Source organism: Cherax quadricarinatus, chromosome 2 (genome assembly GCF_038502225.1).
Source record: "Cherax quadricarinatus isolate ZL_2023a chromosome 2, ASM3850222v1, whole genome shotgun sequence".
Lineage (NCBI taxonomy): Eukaryota > Metazoa > Arthropoda > Malacostraca > Decapoda > Parastacidae > Cherax > Cherax quadricarinatus.
In genome coordinates this window covers 21,888,716-21,913,729 of record NC_091293.1, presented here as the reverse complement: position 1 = coordinate 21,913,729, position 25,014 = coordinate 21,888,716, and the positions used below count along the sequence as shown (strand labels likewise).

General features: G+C 40.2%; 1 protein-coding gene across 1 annotated transcript in view; it reads left to right on the top strand.

Annotated features, from left to right (window-relative positions):
- The window catches only part of LOC128693595 (probable ATP-dependent RNA helicase ddx17), a gene marked incomplete at its 3' end in the record, with an annotated part of 50,792 nt that extends 32,180 nt beyond the window's left edge, over positions 1–18,612 (top strand). Inside the window, 3 exon segments of the mRNA XM_070087610.1 lie at positions 9,018–9,425; positions 11,616–11,829; positions 18,541–18,612. Of these exon segments, the coding sequence (XP_069943711.1) occupies positions 9,018–9,425; positions 11,616–11,829; positions 18,541–18,612 (694 nt within the window).
- Positions 18,613–25,014: the final 6,402 nt, after the last annotated feature.

The window sequence follows — 25,014 nt, the reverse complement described above, 5'->3', positions numbered from 1 at the left end:
CTGACGGTGGTGCAGCAACAGCCGATGGTGGTGCAGCAGCAGCTGATCGTGGCACAGCAGCAGCTGACGGTGGTAATTTACACCATGTATAATAACTGTACTTATGTGTACCTGTGAGACAGCTATATAGATAGATATAGATAGAGATATATATATAGAGAGATATAGACCGATAAAGATATAGACAGATAAAGATATAGACAGAGAGACAGCCAAAGCAAGCCAGCCAGCCTGCCGAATACAGTGGACCCCCGCATAACGATTACCTCCGAATGCGACCAATTATGTAAGTGTATTTATGTAAGTGCGTTTGCACGTGTATGTTTGGGGGTCTGAAATGGACTAATCTACTTCACAATATTTCTTATGGGAACAAATTCGGTCAGTACTGGCACCTGAACATACTTCTGGAGTGAAAAAATATCGTTAACGGGGGGTCCACTGTACTTAAGAACATGACATAAAGAAGGAACACTGCAGAAGGTCTATTGGCCCATGCAAGGCAGGCACATGTCACCCTCCCCCCTGGCTTAGACCAATGACCCACCTAGTCAGGTCACATCCACTCATGTATTTATCTAACCTATTTTTACTTTCCTCTTAAGATGGGAGTGTTAATGCGACATGGCATCAGTGAATCCCTGGTATTTGCTCTAGCTGGTGCACAATTGAACTCGTGCTCCCACAGGGTACTAAGTGCTCCCAGATTTCTTTAATAGTGCGCACACTGATTGCACAGACCCATTCTTTCATGTCTAGGCGACTCAAGCCTATTGTGCCAAATTTGAAGGAAAGAAAAATAAAACGTTGATCTACGTTTGGGGCTCTATGCGTGCAAACATAGATCTACGTTTGGACAGTTTAAGAGTTAAGATAGATTTACATGCACAAAAGAATGAACATTCAACATGACAATTGCCTTTATTGAAGGCTGTTGCTGATGAATGGAAGACAGGGAGGAGGAGAGAGAGAAGAGGTTATTGTTTGGAAGTGGAATCCTCCTCCATAAGGAGGGGGATTCCCTAATTTAATTATAAATTTACATGCAGAAAAGAATGCCAAATAAATGTAAAGCACTAATAAAATGTATAAATGAACATTTAACATCACACTTACCTTTATTGAAGACTCTTGTTGGTGTATGGCAGAGGGAGGGGAGGTGAGCTTATTGTTGGAGAATATGGCTTATTTGTCTATCACAGTTCAACTAATATAACATAATAAACAATATTAATAACATAGAAACATGGAATATACTCTAGAATGAATAAAATAAGTAATTATGCATGTCACAAGAGGTGTTCTGTTGGCGTTGTTGGGTGTATAAGGGCCACTGAGAGCATAAGCCGTCCATAATGGTGGTGAAGCAGCAGCTGAGGCGGCGGTGTTTTCTGTAGCCCTATATAACTCCAGCAACATTGGAGGAGTTAGCAGAACTGCTGAATCACTGAAGAAGGCACCCTCTACCACCATCACAACCACTACCACCCTCTACCACTATCACAACTGCTACCACCCTCTACCACTATCACAACTGCTACCACCCTCTACCACTATCACAATTGCTATCACCCTCTCCCACCATCACTACCACCCTCTACCACCATCACTACCACCCTCTATGGGTGGTAACACTCCATGGGTCTTAACACTCAATTTGCACTGTATTAAAAAATCTGGGACCACTTAGTATCTTGTGGGAGCACCAGTTCAAATGAGCGCCAGCTAGAGCAAACATCACGGCAAACACCTGGGATTCACTGATTTCAAGTAATATTAACTCTCCCATTTTAAGAGGTAAGGGATGTTGACCCCAAGTTTAGTGGCTTTGAGGTGGATGTGGCCATATGTAGTCGAGGAAATATCAAAAAACCTTGATAATAACCCATGTGCAACATTTGTGCAACACCCTTTCAGAATGTCATATAACCTATACCCTAAGTAAAGAGAAACAATTCTGGAACGTAATACTTATTCAGCAGACTGGCTGGCAGGCTGACTGGCCAGCTGCTGGCAGCTCCGTTTGTTTGTCTGCGTCTGTCTATGTCTGTCTCTATCTCTATCTGACCCTTTCTATCTGTCTCTGTGTATCTCTTTGTTTCTGGCTCTATCTCTGTCTCACAGGTACACATAAATACAAGTATACATAGTGTAAATTACTTTGGATAATCCAAAAAATCCAGACAAAGTGCTATACTCTGCTTGAAGATGTGAGTAAACATGATGACGCAGTCCTGTGGCTCTCTCTGAGACAGGGAGCTAGACGGATAGACAGGGAGCTTGACAGACAGACAAATAGACAGACAAACATGTTTGTGTACCAGCGAAAACAGAGTGAGGGTCAATGCTCATCAAATGTCAACTCTTATCTTATGTTATCTCATCTTATCACTTCACTGTCAAGGGTGGACTGAGGCTTGTTTTACATGCTTCAAGGGAACTTATTGTTACATATTATAATTATTATTCTCTTTGTCATCATCATCATCATCATCATCATCATCCTCCTCCTCCTCCTCCTCCTCCTCCTCCTCCTCCTCCTCCTCCTCCTCCTCCTCCTCCTCCTCCTCCTCCTCCTCATGCTCCTCCTCCTCCTCCTCCTCCTCCTCCTCCTACTCCTCCTCCTCCTCCTCCTCCTCCTCCTCCTCCTCCTCCTCCTCCTCCTCCTCCTCCTCCTCCTCCTCCTCCTCCTCCTCCTCCTCCTCCTCCTCCTCCTCCTCCTCCTCCTCCTCCTCCTCCTCCTCCTCCTCCTCCTCCTCCTCCTCCTCCTCCTCCTCCTCCTCCTCCTCCTCCTCCTCCTCCTCCTCCTCCTCCTCCTCCTCCTCCTCCTCCTCCTCCTCCTCCTCCTCCTCCTCCTCCTCCTCCTCCTCCTCCTCCTCCTCCTCCTCCTCCTCCTCCTCCTCCTCCTCCTCCTCCTCCTCCTCCTCCTCCTCCTCCTCCTCCTCCTCCTCCTCCTCCTCCTCCTCCTCCTCCTCCTCCTCCTCCTCCTCCTCCTCCTCCTCCTCCTCCTCCTCCTCCTCCTCCTCCTCCTCCTCCTCCTCCTCCTCCTCCTCCTCCTCCTCCTCCTCCTCCTCCTCCTCCTCCTCCTCCTCCTCCTCCTCCTCCTCCTCCTCCTCCTCCTCCTCCTCCTCCTCCTCCTCCTCCTCCTCCTCCTCCTCCTCCTCCTCCTCCTCCTCCTCCTCCTCCTCCTCCTCCTCCTCCTCATGTCACCTAGGTAGTAGGTTGGTAGACAGCAACCGCCCAGGGAGGTGCTACTGTCCTGCCAAGTGAGTGTAAAACGAAAGCCTGTAATTATTTTACATGATGGTAGGATTGCTGGTGTCCATTTTTTGTCTCATAAACATGCAAGGTTTCAGGTACGTCTTGCTACTTACACTTAGGTCGAACTACACATACATGTACAAGCATATATATATATATATATATACACCCCTCTGGGTTTTCTTCTATTTTCTTACTTGTTCTTGTTTATTTCCTCTTATCTCCATGGGGAAGTGGGACAGAATTCTTCCTCCGTAAGCTATGCGTGTTGTAAGAGGTGACTAAAATGCCAGGAGCAAGGGGCTAGTAACCCCTTCTCCTGTATAAATTACTAAATTTAAAAAGAGAAACTTTTGTTTTTCTTTTTGGGCCACCCTGCCTTGGTGGGATATGGCTAGTTTGATAAAAAAAAAAATGTATATTTCAACATGTTTATAGGCCCCATTGCTGGGACCTCTAAATACTTTGTATATATTCCAAGACAATAGTAAATGGCCAAGGCAAGTGTAAATGTCTGCCTGTCAGTGTGTTTGTGACAATTTGATTACAATTTTCAGTACCTAATACTTGTGTCAGAACAAAGATTGGTTATGAAATGACAAGAACTACTGTAAATTGTAATTATCAGAACATAAAAATTATATAAAATAATATGAAAAATAGAAAAAAAAGGTATATCAGCAACACTTCTGCAAATAGCAGGATTTAATGTTGCCGTTACATGAGCATCCAGTGCCAACTTCTCGGCCTCATATCTCTGAAAGTACTGGCCCTAATTTTTTTTTTATCCTATAACACTTAGAAAAATGTGCTCTGTATTTCCATAAAAAAAAAAATTCAAAATATTCGGGGCACTGGGGTAGTGAACGTATATAGTATATGTTTGGTCCGTTTATAGGTTAAATTCTTCGACACTGAGAGCAAGTTTGTGAGTAGTTGTCTCAGCAGTGAAAGGGTTAAGACTAAAAATATTTTAAGGTAATATGCATTTTATCACTCTAGGGCACTTTAACCCTTTCAGGGTCACGAGGCCCTCTCCTAAACTTGTTCTCAGGGTCAAAAATTTTTTGGAAAAAAAAAAATATTTTTTCAGGGAAAATGATAAGGAATCTTTTCCTGACCATAATGACACCAAAAGCATGAAATTTGATGGAAAACTTACGGAATTATGCTCTCGCGAAGTTAACGGTCTTGACGATGTTTACTCATCGGCGATTTTGCCCACTTTGAGCCCTATTTTCTGCCAATTCCAGTGTACTAGTCAACAAAAAGCATAATTATTTCGCTATAACTCCATAGTTTCTATCGAATGAGTACAAGAAACCACCCATTTACCGATTTCAACTATCCAATAAAGTGGTCAGAAATTGGCAATTTTGCCAATTTCACACAAATTTCAGAAGGTGCCAATTTCCAAATGGGGTCCAGAATAAACAAGAAAGACATTCCTGGCACTAAAATAACATTTCCTCTGTTCATTAGTCATGTCCCCATGCCCCTGTTACACCACTTTTGCTTTCCACTTTCAATTTTTATTCTTACAAAAAAATAGAAGATTTTCTGTTATGCAGACTACTGCATTAGTGTAGAAATGGTATAAATAATATCAGCGCACTTGTGAAAGAATATTAGAATCACCAGTTGATGTGTATTGGACACATGGCATGATTTGTTTACTTTTGAACTTTGGTAAAAATCGAACATTTCTGCTACTTTGAACTCAATTTCAAGGTACTTTTCATTATGAAACCAATCAAAATCATCTTAATTTCTATAAAATGAGACCAGGAAAACTAGAATACAACCATAAATACCATACGAAAATGCAGTGCAAAGTTGCTGTTTTAAACCAAAAACACTGTCAAAGTTTTGTTTTTCTCATTACTTACTGTGTGCTGCAGGATTTTTTTTTTTATACTGTGCGCGCTGACCACATAAACCCATTCTTTCATATGTATGCCTACCAGCTTTCTCTTGCTATATTTGGAGGCTCTAGAATTTACGCGTACTAGTACAACAATAACCCTGGTGCGTAAGATGTACTAGTACGTTGGAAGCCCTGAAAGGGATAAAACCAAAAAAATTTTTTTCTTATGAAAAGATAGTTTTTTTTTTTTTTTTTTTTATAGGCTAAAAATTTTTTTTTGCCATCAATACTTACCGAGATATGGAGGCGCGAAGTTGACAGAGTGAACCGCATACGGCAACATCACTGACTGCCAGTCACCCAGTAATCGTTTATTTTGTTGTTTCTACTTTTTTCTATTTTAAGATTTTTTCTTATCAAGTAACTTTTATGGCCTGTGAGACCAATATGAGCACTATTTTGTAAATTTTTACTCTTTCTATACTACACAATAACTGCACAAACACTGTTGTCATTATATTGTTTACAAAACTTGTTTACACAAACGAACAATCTAAAAGGTTGTTTATTACTATTTTTCTATATTTTATATACACACATATACAGCCACAGGACATGTTTCTAGAAGTTCTGCAGCCTGTGGAAGTCTCTGAAACATGGTGTCATGCACAGTGGTGTTTTACACTCCTCACACATAAAACGAGTGTCTCTGCACTGTTTTGGGCGCTTTTTTGTATGTGCACAGACATTACACCTCTTCTGAGCCATTTTCTTGAAAGCAGTAGCAGGCAGTTTTATTAGGAAGTGATCACCATGCCTCAGACGAGAAGGTAGTTGTTGATTTAATGAGTGGTTTTCTAATGCAGGTGTTGTTCCTTGGTACTTGAATACTATTTGTCTGATGACAGACAAACAAAATTTGTCATATGGTGGTTTGTTTCTGGTCCTCATCTTGTACATATTATAAGCATTGAGCCTGGAAATGTCCAGAATATGGAAAAAAGAGTTTTATGTGCCATTTATAACTCTTGCAAACACAATCAACAAACCCAATCTACATGTCACATTTGTCCAGTGAACGCATATTGAGGGTGTAGTCCATCACAGCTGCAGGTTTTAGAATGGGTTCATTGGTCTCTCTATTCTGCCTGCCAGTGTTTGTCATTTCATTATGGTGAACTGATGACAACAGTGTGACATCTTGTTTGTCATGCCACTGAAATGCCATGATGTCATTGGCAGCAAACGCCTGCACCTCACCTCTACAAGTGCCAGTGTTAAACCTGGGCATATGCTTATGATTTCCATGCACTGTGCCACACACATCTGTCATATTCATTTGCAAAAAATCACTGAGTGAGGGGCTTGTGTACCAGTTATCAGTACATATATAATATATGCCCTTTACCAAGATATGGTTCTGTCATTGTTCTAACCACATCATCAGAGATGCCCAATAACTTCCTGGTATTTTGCAATGTATTACTTCCACTGTACACAATAATATCCAATACAAGACCACTGTAGCAGTCACAAAGTACAAACAACTTTATACCAAAGTGTTTCCTCTTGCTTGGTATATACTGCATGAACGACAGTCTTTCTTTGAACAGAATCAAAGACTCATCAATAACAAGCTTCCTGAAGGGATAAAAATACATACTGAATTTCTGTTTCAGATACACAAACACATTCCTAATCTTATATAACCTGTCGTTTCTGTGAGGCCTGGTTTTGTCTGAGAAGTGTAGCATACGTAACAGCAGCACAAATTGATTCACTCGCATTATATCACTGAAACCTGGGGTTGCAATCAGGATGTCTGTTGACCAGTATGATTTGACACTGTGCTTATACACATATGGCATAAGCATTATTGTGGCAAAGAAAAGATACATCTCAGCCACAGTTGTCTCCTTCCACTGGTGTAGGCATGATTTTGGTGAAAGTATTGTGTTTGCCATGGTGTACTCGTAATATGTGTTGCTTTCCCTGACAATAATTTCCATCAGGGGTTTGTCAAAGAATAACTCGAAACATTCTAGTTCAGTAGCATTGTTCCCAAGTGTACAAGATGGCCATATTCCACTTTGACTTTCATCAAAGTGATGGGGATTGGGAACAAAATTGTCACCTTCCTACTAATCCCAGGTGTGGTCTGCTGGCGGGTACTGGATACTGACAGGTGGTTGTGGAAGTTGTGGTTGTGGTTGTGGAGGTTGTGGTTGTGGAGGTTGTGGTTGTGGAGGTTGTGGTTGTGGAGGCTGGTGTGGTGGGTGGGTGGGGGTGGTAGCCTTTTTTATAGTTCAGCTGAGGCAGCAGCGTGGGTGGCAGCATGGCCCACTGCTGGTGCCTCATGGCTGGCACCACCACTACCACCACCAGATGCATGCCCATGCCTGGCCCATGGCCGGGCTCAGAGAGTAGATATACTCTCGAAATTCTTCAAAGGTATATCAAAGGTAAAGGTATATTCATTTTCACTATCTGTTCCTGTTGTACAGCCACAGGATGTACTCCGAGATGTACTCCTTCCCATTGGAATAGCATATGGCACACTACCAGAACACATATACCATCGTATATACTGACGCTTCACTGGAGAATATTCCACTTCACTATCGCTACTGGAACTGTTTTCAAGGGCTTGTAGTTCATATTCATTATCACTATCATCACCATTGCTCACATCTGAGTCCTGGATATGGGAAAAATACGAGTTTCCTCTTTCGTTCTGGTACTGCTGAACGTGAACAAGACGGCCCAGCACCAGAGGTGGAAGGTTGAGGGTCATCTGGATTTTCCTCACTATTACCAGTCATTAGTTTCGGTCACAACCTCATCAGAACCTTGAAACTCATCTTCACTGGCACTTCCATTTGTATTAGAACTGTCACTGGGGAAGAAAAGTGTCCCAATTCGCCGAGGAGCGAGGAGTTTCTTACCGCAAGGCATGGTGAACAAGGTGTACTAAAATGGCGTTCCCACAATGCACCACTGGGTCCCCGAATTTTTTTGCTACTGTGCACACTGACCACACAGACCCATTCTCTCACATCTAGGCCTACAAGCCTTTTCCCGCTTGATTTGCAGGCACTAGAATTTATGCGTACTAGTACGTCAACCCTGGCGCGTAAGCCGTACTAGTACGTCGGAAACCCTGAAAGGGTTAAAACTACAAATATTTTAAGGTAATTTATGAATGTACTGTATATGCATTTTATTGCTCTGGGGCATTTTTAAATGTTGTATATTAGGTGTGGGTGGGGTGGGCTGACCTGGCTGGCTACCATACCTTCCTCACCTGACTTCCTACAATTAAATACGACTCACCACTCGCCCTTCATTAAGACTACAAATATTATAAGGTAATGGGTGTACTGTGTGTGTGTATTTTCCTTTCAATTGTTGTTAATGACTAGTTCTATTGCTAACTTAATGTTAGTGTAAACTTATCTGGCATTTATATGCATTTATAAAGGGAAAAAATGGCGTTGCACTTTCTGGTAATGTCGCTTTCAGGCGGTAACCTGGAACCTGACCTGCTGTATAAGTGGGATCCTACTGTACCTGATCAGCCAGGCTGTGGTTCGTATGTCGGTTTACACACGACCAGCAGTAATAGCCTGGTTGATAAGACCCTGATCCACCACAAGGCCTGGTCTCAGACTGGACCGTGGGGGCATTGACCCCCAAAACCCCCTCTAGGTATATGTTAAAATAATGGTGTCTGTCTTCACTTGCACTTTAATGTTTACATGTAATTGGAAACAATTTAATCTGTCTATGATGACGAGAATAGGAGACTTAAATCATTATAATCTTATGATATTTCACCATGTTCAAGTTCTGTATATTCTAATATACAAATATGAATTATTTCTTACAGACCAGAAGGCACACAGAGAACCAGGGTAACGATTGATTATGATCATGGTAGCAGTTACAACAGGCAAAGATACAGAGATGGAGCTTCTGGATCAGCAGCAGGAAGTGGCAGTGGTGGTAGAAGCAATGCCAGTAGCATCTTGGGCAATTATGGCACAGGTGCCAATACTTCAGGTTATAACAGTAGTTCCAGTTATGGGGCTACACCCAACTTTAGTAACACTTCAGGTTTTGGCAGAGCTTCTGCTTATGATGGTGGTGCCAGCTATGGTGGTAACACATCTTATGGTTCTGGCTATAGAAATAAAACATCTCATGGCAATTCTTCTAGTTATGGAAGTAAACCATCTTACAGCAATTCTTCAAATTATAGAGGATCTTCAGCCTATGGCCATGCTGGTCATAACAGGTAATTATTTCTGTAATGTGCATTTGGTATATAGATTTTTTTTTACCTCAGCGGCTGTCTCCCACTAAGACAGGATGACCCCATAGAGGAAAGCACACTCCCCATCATTTATTCAATCACTATATTACCATAAGTGTATTGACATAACAATTCAGATTACCCTCCAACTGCAACATCCCCACCCCTCCTTCGGAGTGCAGTCACCTCCCTTCCCACCTACAGGACTCAAGCCCAGCTAATCATTTTCCATGGAGCCCTTCACAAGTGTTCCTCTGCTCATACCAACAGCACATCCATTAACCCTTTGACTGTTTTGATCGTATATATACGTCTTACGAGCCACCATTTTTGAAGTATATATACTCGTAAATTCTAGCGGCTTCAAATCAAGCAGAAGAAAGCTGGTAGGCCCACATGTGAGAGAATGGGTCTGTGTGGTCAGTGTGCTCCATATAAAAAAAACCTGCAGCACGCAGTGCATAATGAGAAAAAAAAACTCCGACCATTTATTTTAATTAAAATACCGATTTTGTGGTCTATTTTTGTATAGTATTTATGGTTGTATTCTCGTTTTCTTGGTCTCATTTGATAGAATGGAAAACATATTATAGAAATAGAGGTGATTTTGATTGGTTTTACTATAAAAAGAACCTGGAAATGGAGCTCAAAGTAGGGGAAATGTTTGATTTTTGCCGTTGTTCAAAAGTAAACGGATGATGTCATTGTCCAATAAATGTCCAAGTAGCCATTCTAATATGCAGTCATGAATGGGTTGACATTATTTATACAATTATTACAATATTGCAGTAGTCTGCATAACAGTAAATCTTCTATTTTTTGTTTGAATAAAAATTCAAAATAGAAAGCAAAAGTAATATCAGAGGGTCCTGGAGACGTGACTGATGAACAAAGAAAATGTTATTTTAGAGCCAGGAATGTCTGCATTGTTCATTCTGGACCCTATTTTGAAATTGACATGTTTTTTAATTTTCGTGAAATTGGTCAAATTGCAAATTTCTGACCACGTTATTAGGTAGTTGAAATCGGTAAAGGGGCAGTTTCTTGTGCTCAGTCGATAGAAAAAGTGGAGTTCTAAAGAAATAGATAAGAGTTTGGTCGACTGGAACAATGGAATCAGCCGAAATTAGGGCTCAAAGTGGGCGAAATCGCCGATTCGTAAATATCGCTGAGGTTGCTAACTTCGTGAGAGTGTAATTCCGTCAGTTTTCCATCAAATTTTGGGAAAAGATTCTTTTTTTTTTTTTTTTTTTTTCAACATCAGGAGACACCTCAGGATTTGGGGTTGCGACAGTCAAGGGGTTAACAGCCACTTGTCTCCATTCACTCCTACTGAACAAGTTCAAACAAGCCTGCTGAATTGTCAAGGCCCTAATACTCAAAGCCACCTTTACTCCATCGTTCTAACCATTCTTGGGATAATCTCTACCTCTCCTTCTTTCCACCCCAGATCTATACACCTTTATTTTATCCCTCTGCATCCTCTAAATACCCATACTACTTCAGCAACCCTCAGCCCTCTGAATTATACCCTTGGTGACTTCGTGCCATTGTTTAATTTGCTCGCCCTGCACCCTCTGCATGATATTCACATTATGATTTGTGCAGATGCAGGTGTCTAGAAGCAACAATGAGAGCAACAACCAACTCCATTCCACGGAAATCAGGCAACCATAGAATTTCCAGAACCTTGGCCAAATGATTGTTATTCAGCTGTAACACCACCATTGGATGACATCACTGTGCAGTGGAACTTGCAAAAGGTCTACTGACCTATACTTTTACATTTTTGCACCCATATAAAGCTACCTAACATAACTTTAAAATGTTTCTTCATTGCTGACAGGTCCTTCTCAAACCCTACCCATCTCACCACAGCTGCATTGCTACTACCACCTCTAGTACTCCCACACTCATAGTTTGCAGTGTGACTCCCTCCACTATAAATACTGTGCTTTTTTCTTAGCTGTCTCTGTATTAGGACTGAAGAAGTCGCTTCTGGTGAAATGTTTCCTTAGTAAATATCTTGATCAGTGCATACAAGTTTTTTGCTCACAATTTGTCAGTATCACCATACCACATCCTTCCCTAGCTGCATCATTTTATTCCTTACTGTTAATGTATTTTGGCATTTAAAGCATAAATTGCATATATGGATATATTTTTCATCAGGCCAGTGGTTAGCCCTTGGGAGAGTGGCATGGCTCCAACTGCCGCTATTCCTGTGGCAAATCATGGTGGCTTCTTACCTACTCCTGAAGTGTCGGGTACAAGTGTGGCAGTCTCCCCTGCCACAGACATTATTGGAGCGGTCAGTCAGCTTACTCAGATGGGGAGTACTCAGTCAGCACTTGCCTTGAATATCCTAAATGCTGTCCTGAACAGAGTGAGTTTTTTCCACAGTTGCTTTTCACTTTCTTAAGTGATGTAGTGGCCATTGTTAACCACACATGAAATATATGCTATGAAGTTAAAATATGCTGTACTGTACTTAGTAAATGATAGTAACAATTACTAATTGCAGTTTACCTCGTAAATGCTCGCCCAATAAAACAACTTAACCACAGTAATATTCATTATAAACAAGAAGTTTACTTAATCCGTAAACGGTCCAAACGTATATATATGTTCTTACGTGTAGCACCCCAAATGTATATATACGTTTTAATTTTCCTGCCTCCAAATTTGGCACGATTGGCCTGAGATGCCTGGTCAGCATAGAATGGGTCTTAACCCATTCAGGGTTTTCAACGTACTAGTACGGCTTATGCACCAGGGTTATTGATGTACTAGTACGCCTAAATTCTAGCGCCTTCAAATCTAGCGAGAGAAAGCTTGTAGGCCTACATATGAAAGAATGGGTCTGTGGTCAGTGTGCGCAGTATAAAAAAAATCCTGCAGCACACAGTGCGTAATGAGAAAAAAAAACCTTGACTGTGTTTTTGGATTAAAACAGCGAATTTGCACTGTATTTTCATATGGTATTTATGGTTGTATTTAGTTTTCCTGGTCTCATTATGTAGAATGGAAGACATATTACAGAAATCGAGATGATTTTGACTGGTTTCACAATGAAAAGTACCTTGAAATTGAGAAAGTAGCAGAAATGTTCGATTTTTACCAAAGTTCAAAAGTAAACAAATCATGCCAGGCGTCCAAAACACATCAACTGGTGAGTCTAATATTCTTTCACAAGTGTGCTGATATTATTTATACCATTTCTTCACTAATGCAGTAATCTGCATAACAGTAAATCTTCTATTTTTTGTAAGAATAAAAATTCAAAGTGGAAAGCAAAAGAAATATAAGAGGGGCCTGGGGACATGACTAACGAACAGAGAGCTTGTTATTTTAGTGCCAGGAATGTCTTTCTTGTTTATTCTGGACCCTATTTGGAAATTGGCATCTTCTGAAATTTGTGTGAAATTGGCAGAATTGCCAATTTCTAATCACTTTATTGGATAGTTGAAATTGGTAAATGGGTGGTTTCTTGTACCCATTCGATAGAAAAAATAGAGTTCTAGCGAAATAAATATGATTTTTGTCGACTAATACACTGGAATTGGCCGAAAATAGGGCTGAAAATGGGCAGAATTTCCAATGTGTAAACATCGGCGAGACCGCTAACTTTGCGATATTTCCGTAAGTTTTCCATCAAATTTCATACTTTTGGTGTCCTTATGATCGGGAAAAGATTCTCTATCATTTCACAAGAAAAAATCTTTTTTTTTTCTGAAAAATTTTCGACCCTGAGAACAAGTTTTGGAGAGGGCCTCTCGACCCTGAAAGGGTTAACACTCGGTGTGCTCAGTATTAAAAAAATCTGGTACCACTTAGTACCTTATGGGAGCACCAGTTAAATTGAGCGCCAGCTAGAGCAACCAGTGCAGCAAACACCAAGGATTCACTGATGTAATGTCATATTAACACTCCTCTTTTAAGAGGAAAGTGATGTTAATCCTAAGTTTAGGGTCTGTCTATCTCTGTCTCTGTCTCTATCTCTGTCTATTATTATTAATAAGTAACAATAAGTTACCTCCTCCCTCCTCCTCCTCCTCCTCCTCTGCCACCACTGCCGCCGCCGCCACCCCCCCCCACACCGCCACCACCACCACCATCATCTCCTCCAAAACATTGCTGGGACCTACAAATATTTTGTATATATGGACCCCCGCCTTACGATATTAATCTGTTCCTGAGAGCTCATCGAATACTGAAAATATCGAAAAACGAATCAATTTTCCCCATAAGAAATAATGGAAATCAAATTCATGCAAGACACCCAAAAGTATGAAAAAAAAATTTTTTACCACATGAAATATTAATTTTAATACACACAAACTGAAGAAGACATGCACAGTTACATGGCACTTACCTTTATTGAAGATCTGGTGATGATTGATGGGATGGGAGGAGGGGAGAGTGTGGATGGTGTTAATGTTTAGAAGGGGAATCCCCTTCCATTAGGACTTGAGGTGGCAAGTCCTTTTCCAGGGTTACTTCCCTTCTTCTTTTAATGCTAGGACCAGCTTGAGAGTCACTGGACCTCCGTCGCACAACAAATTGTCCATAGAGCTCTGTACCTCCAGTTCCTTTAAGACTTTCCTAAAATGGGCCATAACATTGTCACTGTACAGGTTGCCAACACAGCTTGCAGTAGCTGTGTCAGGGTGATTTTCATCCATAAAGGTTTGCAGTTCAACCCACTTTGCACACATTTCCTTAATCTCTTTTTTCAATTCCATACTAATTCTCGCCCTTTTTACCACAGGGATGGCACTAGAAGCTTTCTTGGGGTCCATGGTGACTTATTTTGCAGTTACAAGCACTAAAAGCACTGGGATAATGTGAAATGTACCAAATGTATGAGTAGATGCGACCGCACTGGCTGGCTTGTAAACACTGGCACTGAGGCCTCATGTGGGATGCGTTCCGGACGAATCACGTAAGGCGAGTTTTTTAGCATGAGGTGAGGCAAAATTTTTGCGTTAAAATGTATGGTATGTTGGATTTAACGTAACGCGATGCCATCATAAGGCGGGGGTCCACTGTGTTCCAAGACAATAGTAAATGACCAAGGCAGGTGTAAATGTCCACCTGTCAATGTATTTGTGACAATTTCAGTACCTAATACTAGTGTCAGAACAAAGATTGGTTATGAAATGTCAAGAACTACTATAAATTGTAATTATTTTTTTTTTAATTATCACACCGGCCGATTCCCACCAAGGCAGGGTGGCCCGAAAAAGAAAAACTTTCACCATCATTCACTCCATCACTGTCTTGCCAGAAGGGTGCTTTACACTACAGTTTTTAAACTGCAACATTAACACCCCTCCTTCAGAGTGCAGGCACTGTACTTCCCATCTCCAGGACTCAAGTCCGGCCTGCCGGTTTCCCTGAATCCCTTCATAAATGTTACTTTGCTCACACTCCAACAGCACGTCAAGTATTAAAAACCATTTGTCTCCATTCACTCCTATCAAACACGCTCACGCATGCCTGCTGGAAGTCCAAGCCCCTCGCACACAAAACCTCCTTTACCCCCTCCCTCCAACCCTTCCTAGGCCGACCCCTACCCCGCCTTCCTTCCACTACAGACTGATACACTCTTGAAGTCATTCTGTTTCGCTCCATTCTCTCTACATGTCCGAACCACCTCAACAACCCTTCCTCAGCCCTCTGGACAACAGTTTTGGTAATCCCGCACCTCCTCCTAACTTCCAAACTACGAATTCTCTGCATTATATTCACACCACACATTGCCCTCAGACATGACATCTCCACTGCCTCCAGCCTTCTCCTCGCTGCAACATTCATCACCCACGCTTCACACCCATATAAGAGCGTTGGTAAAACTATACTCTCATACATTCCCCTCTTTGCCTCCAAGGACAAAGTTCTTTGTCTCCACAGACTCCTAAGTGCACCACTCACTCTTTTTCCCTCATCAATTCTATGATTCACCTCATCTTTCATAGACCCATCCGCTGACACGTCCACTCCCAAATATCTGAATACGTTCACCTCCTCCATACTCTCTCCCTCCAATCTGATATTCAATCTTTCATCACCTAATCTTTTTGTTATCCTCATAACCTTACTCTTTCCTGTATTCACCTTTAATTTTCTTCTTTTGCACACCCTACCAAATTCATCCACCAATCTCTGCAACTTCTCTTCAGAATCTCCCAAGAGCACAGTGTCATCGGCAAAGAGCAGCTGTGACAACTCCCACTTTGTGTGTGATTCTTTATCTTTTAACTCCACGCCTCTTGCCAAGACCCTCGCATTTACTTCTCTTACAACCCCATCTATAAATATATTAAACAACCACGGTGACATCACACATCCTTGTCTAAGGCCTACTTTTACTGGGAAAAAATTTCCCTCTTTCCTACATACTCTAACTTGAGCCTCACTATCCTCGTAAAAACTCTTCACTGCTTTCAGTAACCTACCTCCTACACCATACACTTGCAACATCTGCCACATTGCCCCCCTATCCACCCTGTCATACGCCTTTTCCAAATCCATAAATGCCACAAAGACCTCTTTAGCCTTATCTAAATACTGTTCACTTATATGTTTCACTGTAAACACCTGGTCCACACACCCCCTACCTTTCCTAAAGCCTCCTGCAAGCTGCAGGACTCCATGTTGCCGTCGCGTGAGCATCCAGTGCCAACTTCTCAGCCTCATATCTCTGTAAGTACTGACCCTAATTTTTTTTTATTCTAAAACACTTAAAAAAAAAATGTGCTCTTTTCTATAAAAAAAAAAATTCAAAATATTCGGGGCGCTGCGCAAGTGAACGTATATATACGTTTGGACCGTTTAAGGGTTAAATATATATTATTTTTAATACTTTGACTTTATTGATTCATAATATGACATAAATAACTGCTTTATTCTCCCAAGATAAACCAGATCATATAGCTAAACCTTAGACATTATAGGAGAGCACACCACTTTACTTACATATCTTAGTATTTTCTCAAGAGAGCAAGATAGACCCAATAGCCAGTCTTCTGCAGGCATTATCTAGAGAGGAGAATGATGCACATTTATCCAGTCTTAAACTCTCATCTTCTAACTGACCTGAATATTTCAACCATCTGACCCTGTATTTGAAGTATACCCACCCTCAGCTTTCATACATTTTACATTGATTGAAACCAGCCATTACTGTGAAGTGCTAACTCAGATATCAGCAGCATCTTCTCTAAGTTGATCTCACTTCACTTCTTTTTTTATACTTGCCTCCATATTTTCTTTTTATATATCAGTTTGCAATAATACAGTCTCTCCTCACTTAACGACGGAGTTCCATTCATAAGAGTAGGTCGGTAAACGAATTGGTCATTAAGCTAGGAGCATACTATACTGGTAGTGGGTTTGTGTCAACCGTTTTTAGATATTGTTTTAGTGTCACCTGTGCACCATTTATAACATTTTTAGTATATTTTTAAATGTTTATACAGTAGTGTACTGTATATTGTAATAAACAGAATAGAAGAAATGTGTGGGGAAAAATTCTCCAGTAAAGGGAGTATATCTCAGGCCCCCCTCAGCCCTCTGAGGAACTTAGCCCTTCCAGAAGGGGCTGGTGGACTCTTCCTTGCAAACATGAGTACCAGGCATCTCCATGCACAGCTTTCTCCTTGCTAGAATTTCTGATCAACTACACAACGAGGATTAAACGAGAGTAATTACTCGTTTCTCCATAGCAGGAAAATTAAGAGAAAACCTGCGCTCCACTTGATCTACACATTGGGATTATTATGACTTCTTGTCTACAGCTAAATAACAAGAAACCTCTTGTATTAAATACTGTTGCAATGTGTAGTAAGGAAGAGCTATAAAGCTGAACTCGGCAGTTCTTTTATGTGGATGATGAACTGGTGAGCGTTGGGCAAGGTGACAAGGTCGGTTGAATTCAGACATCAGAGCATGAAGATGTCACAAATCTCCTGAGAACAGAGAAAATAATGATATTGTATGGTAAAATCTGAAATACTGCGAAAGTATAATCTGAGGTATAATCTCGATAAAGTGTAAAAGTTTGTGTCATGGTATGCATTCAGGTGTTATGAACAAAGGGACAAGCTATCACCCTATTGTACAACGAAGTGACTCCCTATCAACGAGTGAGGACATAATTACGCATCTGTAGCAGCCTAGTCAAGACATCGATACTGGAATATACTTTCCCTTCAACAAACTAGGGAAAATTGGGTCAGTTAAAATACCCAGGCAAGTTCAGCCACACCCACATCATCATACGTTAGCTGCAGCTGATAGGTAGAGATAAGATTTGGCTGGAGTTACCAATAAATCTCGTGAAGCACGTGTGATTTGCCCAAAACCAAGTGAGTACCATTACGCATGAATAACTCACTTGTTAATCAACAGCCGCTGTGGAAACTGAGATGGCACCCCAAAGGGATTTCCAGGGAGCGGCTGCTGGAAATTGTGCTGTTAAAAGATAAGAAATGTTTTTCTTATGTTTATTTTCATGCTGGAAAGTGTACTTATCTAACCAGCTCTCTACAAAATCAGCTCTAATATACATTACTAAGATATGCATACTGGTCAGAGAGCTGGTTGTAAGTCCGAGCGGTCGTTAAACGAGTACGTCATTAAGTGAGGAGAGAAACCATTACTGTATAAAATGAAAAAAAAAAAAAAATTAACATGCTGGTTAACTATAGCAACCTATTCCCAGATTAGGGCAGCCAGTTTTATAAATTCTCCTTTGTACATTTCTATGCTCATAATTTTAGTATTTATGTTAATATTTTATTTTGTTTATTCTTCCCAGGTCACTATCCATTATTTCTTCATTGCTGAAATCTGTGTAGCTATTTCTTCCATAGCTAAGTTTTATTTTGATCTTTTTGACTTCAGAGACCAGCTAATGGGGAAAGAGGCAGCAGTACCCCAAACCAGGCTGATATTTTAGCAAACCACCAGAAATTTTCATTTACACATTTTTCTTTGCGAGTGAGAAAGTGATAATTTTATGCATAGCCTCAGAATATACAGTATACAGGGAGAACATTTTTTCTCACTTTGCACCTTCATTTAACGTCAGGAATCAGGTGATGCGAGACAGCCAGACATGGATGTTGGACCTCCTGCCAGTAAAATGAGGCGCATTGAATGGGTAAGTAAAATTTAGGATTTTGTTTGCTAATAATTTGTTTAGAATCTACCAATATTCTTTAAGAGTGTGAGCAAGGTAACATTTATGAAAGGATTCGGGGAAACTGGCAGGCTGGACTTGAGTCCTGGAGATGAGAAGTACAGTGCCTGCACCCTGAAGGAGGGGTGTTAATGTTGCAGTTTTGTAACTGTAGTGTAAGCACACCTCTGGCACGACAGTGATGGAGTGAATGATGAAAGTATTTCTTTTTTGGGCCACCCTGCCTTGGTGGGAAATGGATGATGTGTTAATAAAATAAAATAATTATCCTGTATTTATAATTCATAGAGCAACTGTTGGGTTCTTGACATGTTTATCATTTATAAAGTTTGATGGTTCAAGGCAGGTTTACTAAGAGGGAACAAATTTGAGGTGGCACATCACAGGACAGATTGAGAGAATAATATTAAGGTTTTAAGTAGTAGATGGTTAAGCATGTTAGATTGGAGTGAGTGAAGATGAATGGTTTTTGGGATTTGACATGTTGGAGTGTGAGCAAGGTACCATTTATGAGGGCATTCAGGGAAACTGGTTAGAATGGCATTCTGGAGATAGGAAATACAGTGGACCCTCGGGTAATGATTTTAATCCGTTCTAGAGAGCTTGTCCGATTTTATCGTTAGCCGAATTAATTTTCCCCTTAAGAAATATAATGGAAATCCAATTAATCCGTTCCAGACATTCAAAAGTATTAAAAAAAAATTTTTTTTCACATGAAATATACAATTTCCTACACAAAAAATGATACATGAAGAATAAATACTACATGAAGAATAAATGACACTTAGCTTTATTGAAGATTTATTTATTAATGATGAGATGGGAGGAGGGGAGATGTTGGAGGTGTATTATTGTTTGGAAGGGGAATCCCATTCCATAAGGACTTTAGGTAGCAAGTCCTTTTCTGGGGTTACTTCCCTTCTTAGTTTTTTAATGCCACTGGGAACAACTTGACAGTCACTGGGCCTCTGTCGCACCAAAAATCTGTCCACAGAGCTCTGTTTCTGGTGTTCCTTTAAGATTTTCCTAAAATGGGCCACATTATCATTGTAAAAGTCACCAGCACGGCTTGCAATAGCTGTGTCAGGGTGATGTTCATGCATAAAGGCTTGCACCTTTGTCCACAATGTACAAATGTCCTTAATCGTTGAAGAAAGCAACTTCCTCCATCTCTCTCTCCCCTCCTCTGAAGCAGTATCCTCAGCTGTGGTCTGTTGCTGTTGCAGATGCTCTTGCAGCTCATCAGTGGTTAGCTCTTCATAATCATCCTCCACCAACTCTTCCACATCCTCCCCACTAACCTCCGACCCCATGGACTTCCCCAATGACACAATAGATTCCACAACTGGTATAGGCTTCTCAGGGTTAGCCCCAAACCCTTTAAAATCCCTCTCTTGTACACATTGTGGCCACAATTTCCTCCAAGCAGAGTTCAAAGTCCTGCAAGTCACTCTCTCCCAAGCCTTACCTCTAAGGTTTATGCAGCTGAGGATACTAAAGTGATCTTTCCAAAACTCTCTTAGGATCAATTCAGTGTCTGAGGTCACTTCAAAGCACTTTTGAAAATCTGCTTTGGTGTACAGTTGCTTGAAATTTGAAATGACCTGCTGGTCCATGGGCTGGAGGATGAGCAGGGGCATTGTCTAATACCAGGAGGCACTTGAGGTCCAATTTATTTTCCAGGAGGTATTTTTTTCACAGTGGGGCCAAACACATGATAGAACCAATCATGGAAAATGTCCCTAGTGACCCATGCCTTACTGTTTGCCTTCCACATCACACACAAATTAGCCTTGAGGACACTGTTTTTCTTGAACACTCTGGGAGTTTCAGAGTGATACACGAGTAAAGGCTTCACTTTGCAGTCCCCACTAGCATTACTACCAAACATTAGAGTTAGCCTGTCTTTCATAGGCTTGTGTCCTGGCAGTGCTTTTTCCTCTTGTGTAATGTAGGTCATGTTTGGCATTTTCTTCCCAAACAGGCCTGTTTTGTCACAATTAAACACTTACTAGGGTTTCAATTTTTCAGTGTCTATGTACTCCTTGAATTCCTGCACGTATTTTTCAGCTGCTTTTTTGGTTACAACTGGCAGCCTCACCATGCCTTATCACACTGTGTATGCCACTATCATTCTTAAATCTCTCAAACCAACCTTTGCTGGCCTTAAAATCACTAACATCAGTACTAGTTCCAGGCATTTTCTTAATGAGATTGCATGCAACTGCCTTGCCTTTTCACATATGATTGATCCACGCCAATAGCAGTATCTCCACATCTTCGTGTATTTGCGATTTCTGTTTTCTAAGCATACTTGCACCTTTTGCAACAACAGCTTCCTTGATTGCCTTGCTGTTGGCCAAGATTGTAGCAATGGTTGATTGGGGTTTGTTATGCAACCTGGTTAGCTCGGAAGCACGCACTCCACTTTCATACTTTGCGATTATCTCTCTCTTCATTTCAATAGTACACCTCACCCTTTTTACCACAGGGTTGGCACTAGAAGCCTTCTTGGGGCCCATAGTGGCTTATTTAGCAGTTACAAGCAGTATTTAGCAGTTACAAGGGTCCACTGTACTGTGCTATATTCTGAAGGGTGGGTGGGCAAGTTGTGGTTTGGTGGGTCACATAAATTTTAATTATTTGTAACTACAGAAACATAGGTGTGCTTGTGGTTTCTCATCTCCATTAACCCTTTCATTGTCCAGACTCCTGAACCGAAACTTGTCCATAGCGGCCAAGAATTAAAAAAAAAAAATTATTTTTATTACGAAATGGTAGAGAATATTTTTCTGAAAGTAATAAAACAAAAAGTATGCATTTTGATGGGAATTTGATGAAATTACACTTTGCTGAGTTTTGCTGTCAGCATTATTTACACAGCGATTTTGCCCACTTTGAGTCCTGTTTTAGGCCAATTACATTGTTCCAGTACACCAAATTCTTAGCTATTTTGCTAGTTTTTTTTTTTTTTTTTTTCAACAAGTCGGCCGTCTCCCACCAAGGCAGGGTGACCCAAAAAAGAAAGAAAATCCCCAAAAAGAAAATACTTTCATCATCATTCAACACTTTCACCACACTCGCACATTATCACTGTTTTTGCAGAGGTGCTCAGAATACAACAGTCTAGAAGCATACACATATAAAGATACACAACATATCCCTCCAAACTGCCAATATCCCAAACCACTCCTTTAAAGTGCAGGCATTGTACTTCCCATTTCCAGGACTCAAGTCCGACTATATGAAAATAACCGGTTTCCCTGAATCCCTTCACTAAATATTACCCTGCTCACACTCCAACAGATAGTCAGGTCCCAAGTACCATTCGTCTCCATTCACTCCTATCTAACACGCTCACGCACGCTTGCTGGAAGTCCAAGCCCCTTGCCCACAAAACTTCCTTTACCCCCCTCTCTCCAACCCTTTCGAGGACGACCCCTACCCCGCCTTCCTTCCCCTATAGATTTATATGCTTTCCATATTTTGCTAGTATGTTTATCAATTGAGTACAAGAAACTGCCCAGTCAACTATTTCAACTTCCCAATAAAGTGATCAGAAATTGATACTATGGTCAATTTCACACAAATTTCAAAATACTCCAGTTTCAAAATAGGGTCCAGAATAAATAATGCAGGTATTCCTGGCACTAAAAAACATTTCCTCTGTTCATTAGTTATGCTCCCAGGCTTTACATATGAATTCCATTTTGATTTTGTTATTCTCAAAAAAATTGAAGACATATGCAGTATTGTAATAAATGTATAAATAATTATTATCAGTAGATTTGTGAAAGCATATTAAAGCCACTTGTTGGATGTGTATTGGACAAGTGATGTAATTTGTTTACTCTTGAATATTGACAAAAATCGAACATTTCTGCTACTTTTGAGCTCAATTGCAAGATATTTTCATTCCTGACACCGATCAGAATCATCTCTATTTCTATAATATATCTTTCAGTCTATCAAATGAGACCAAGAAACTGAGAATACAACCATAAAAACTATACAAAAATACACTGCAAAGTCACTGTTTTAAACCAAAAACACTCGCAGTTTTTTCTCAAGCATTGCGTGCTACATATAGGATTTTTTTTTATGTGCTGCATACTTAATGCATAGACCCATTCTCTTGTATCTAAGCCCAAATTTATTGCTCACAGCTTATGAGTGAGCTGAACTCATGGTGTAATACAAAAGTGACCTCAACCCATAGTACTACGGCACAGCCAATGGAAGGATTAAAGACAGATTAAGTTTCTCTGTACGAGACTAATTTGGAAACTCCAAAATATAGGAGGAATGAAAGGCATACTATTATTCCTCCTATATGTTCACTGCGATTTCCTCCCTTGCTCTTTATATCTGATTTCCATTATCTCTCGTTATCCTTTTTTTTTTCCGTGGTTAGTGAAAAATGATGTGACAGGAGGAGAAAGAAACGAAGCAAAAATAAATTTTGTGAGATTGTTTATAGATAAGCAGAGGTGCTTAACATTTGAGTAGTTTAGCGATTAACCTTTTGTTGTAAGTTACCCCACATATTTTTTTTAACCCTTTCAGGGTCCACAGGCCCTCTCAGAGACTTGTTCTCAGGGTCCCCCAATTTAAAAAAAAAAAAAAATTTGTTCTTATGAAAATAGAGAATCTTTTCCCAATCATAATGACACCAAAAGTATGAAATTTGATGGAAAACTTACGGAATTATGCTCTCACGAAGATAGCGATCTCGATGATGTTTACACATCGGCAATTTTGCCCACTTTGAGCCCTATTTTTGGCCAATTCCAATGTACTAGTCGACAAAAATCATAACTATTTCGCTAGAACTCCATTTTTTCTATCGAATGAGTACAAGAAACCACCAATTTACCGATTTCAACTATCCAGTACAGTGGTCAGAATTTAGCAATTTTGCCAATTTCACACAAATTTCATATGATGCCAATTTCCAAATTGGGTCCAGAATAAACAAGAAAGACATTCCTGGCACTAAAATAACATTTCCTCTGTTCATTAGTCTTATCCCCAGGCCCCTCTTACATTTCGTTTGCTTTCCACTGCATTAGTGTAGGAATGATATAAATAATATTGAGCGCCGCACTTGTGAAAGAATATTAGACTCGCCAGTTGACGTGTATTGGACGCTTAGCATGATTTGTTTACTTTTGAACTTTGGTAAAAATTGAACATTTCTGCTACTTTCTCAATTTCAAGGTACTTTTCATTGTGAAACCAGTCAAAATCATCTCAATTTCTGTAATATGTCTCTCATTCTGTACAATGAGAGCAGGAAAACTAGAATACAACAATAAATACTATATGAAAATATAGTGCAAAGTCGCTGTTTTAATCCAAAAACACGGTTGAAGTTTTTTTTTTCTCATTACGCACTGTGCTGCAGGATTTTTTTTATACTGCGCACACTGACCACATAGACCCATTCTTTCATATGTAGGCTTACCAGCTTTCTCTCACTAGATTTGAAGGTGCTAGAATTTATGCGTACTAGTACGTCATGGACACTGGCGCGTAAGTCTTACTAGTACGGCCGAAACCTTGAAAGGGTTAAATACTAAGACAAGCTGCATTTGATTTTGCTGAAAATAATTATGGCTTCTGGCTTCACATTTCATGTGTATAGTATGGCTGAAGCTGTTAGTTAGAATGTAGCTTACCAGTTTGTACTATCATGTTAAAAAAAAAAAGACTGCCAATACTGTGTTGCCACCTTCAATAACCTAGTTAAATTTGTATACTAGGCTATTAATGTAGTTACTATACTGAAGTCAGGGAAGGCTGGAAAGTTGCCATGATTTCTACAACAGACTACAGTCCTGACACTGATACTTAAGTCCAGAGGAAGGTTGAATGTTTTACAGACAGTCTTTTCTATGAATGACATAAATCACCAAATAAAGATGTAGCAAGTAGAAAGGCTTTACTGTACGTACATAAAATTTACAAGGCATCCAAAAGTGGGAAAATAGACCGAGGTTCACCTCACATCCCAGGAATATGATATTTATTCCTTGAGAGTTACTAGTACAGTAGACCCCTGGTTTTCATAATTAATCCGCTCCAGAAGGTTGGCCGAAAACTGAAATAATATTTCCTGTATGAAACAATGTAATTCAAATCCATTTCAGACACCCAAAAATATTAACAAAAAATACATTTTAAAGAAAATAGCTATAGTTTTACATACAGAAAACAATAAGAAATATAAATGACTAATTTTAATGATAAATGAACATTACATACCTTTATTGAAGACTCTTGTTTGTGAGTAGTATTTATTTGTAGTCCCAGAAGATCTACATCCCAGGCGTATACCTACCGGGTACATACACTGCAGCC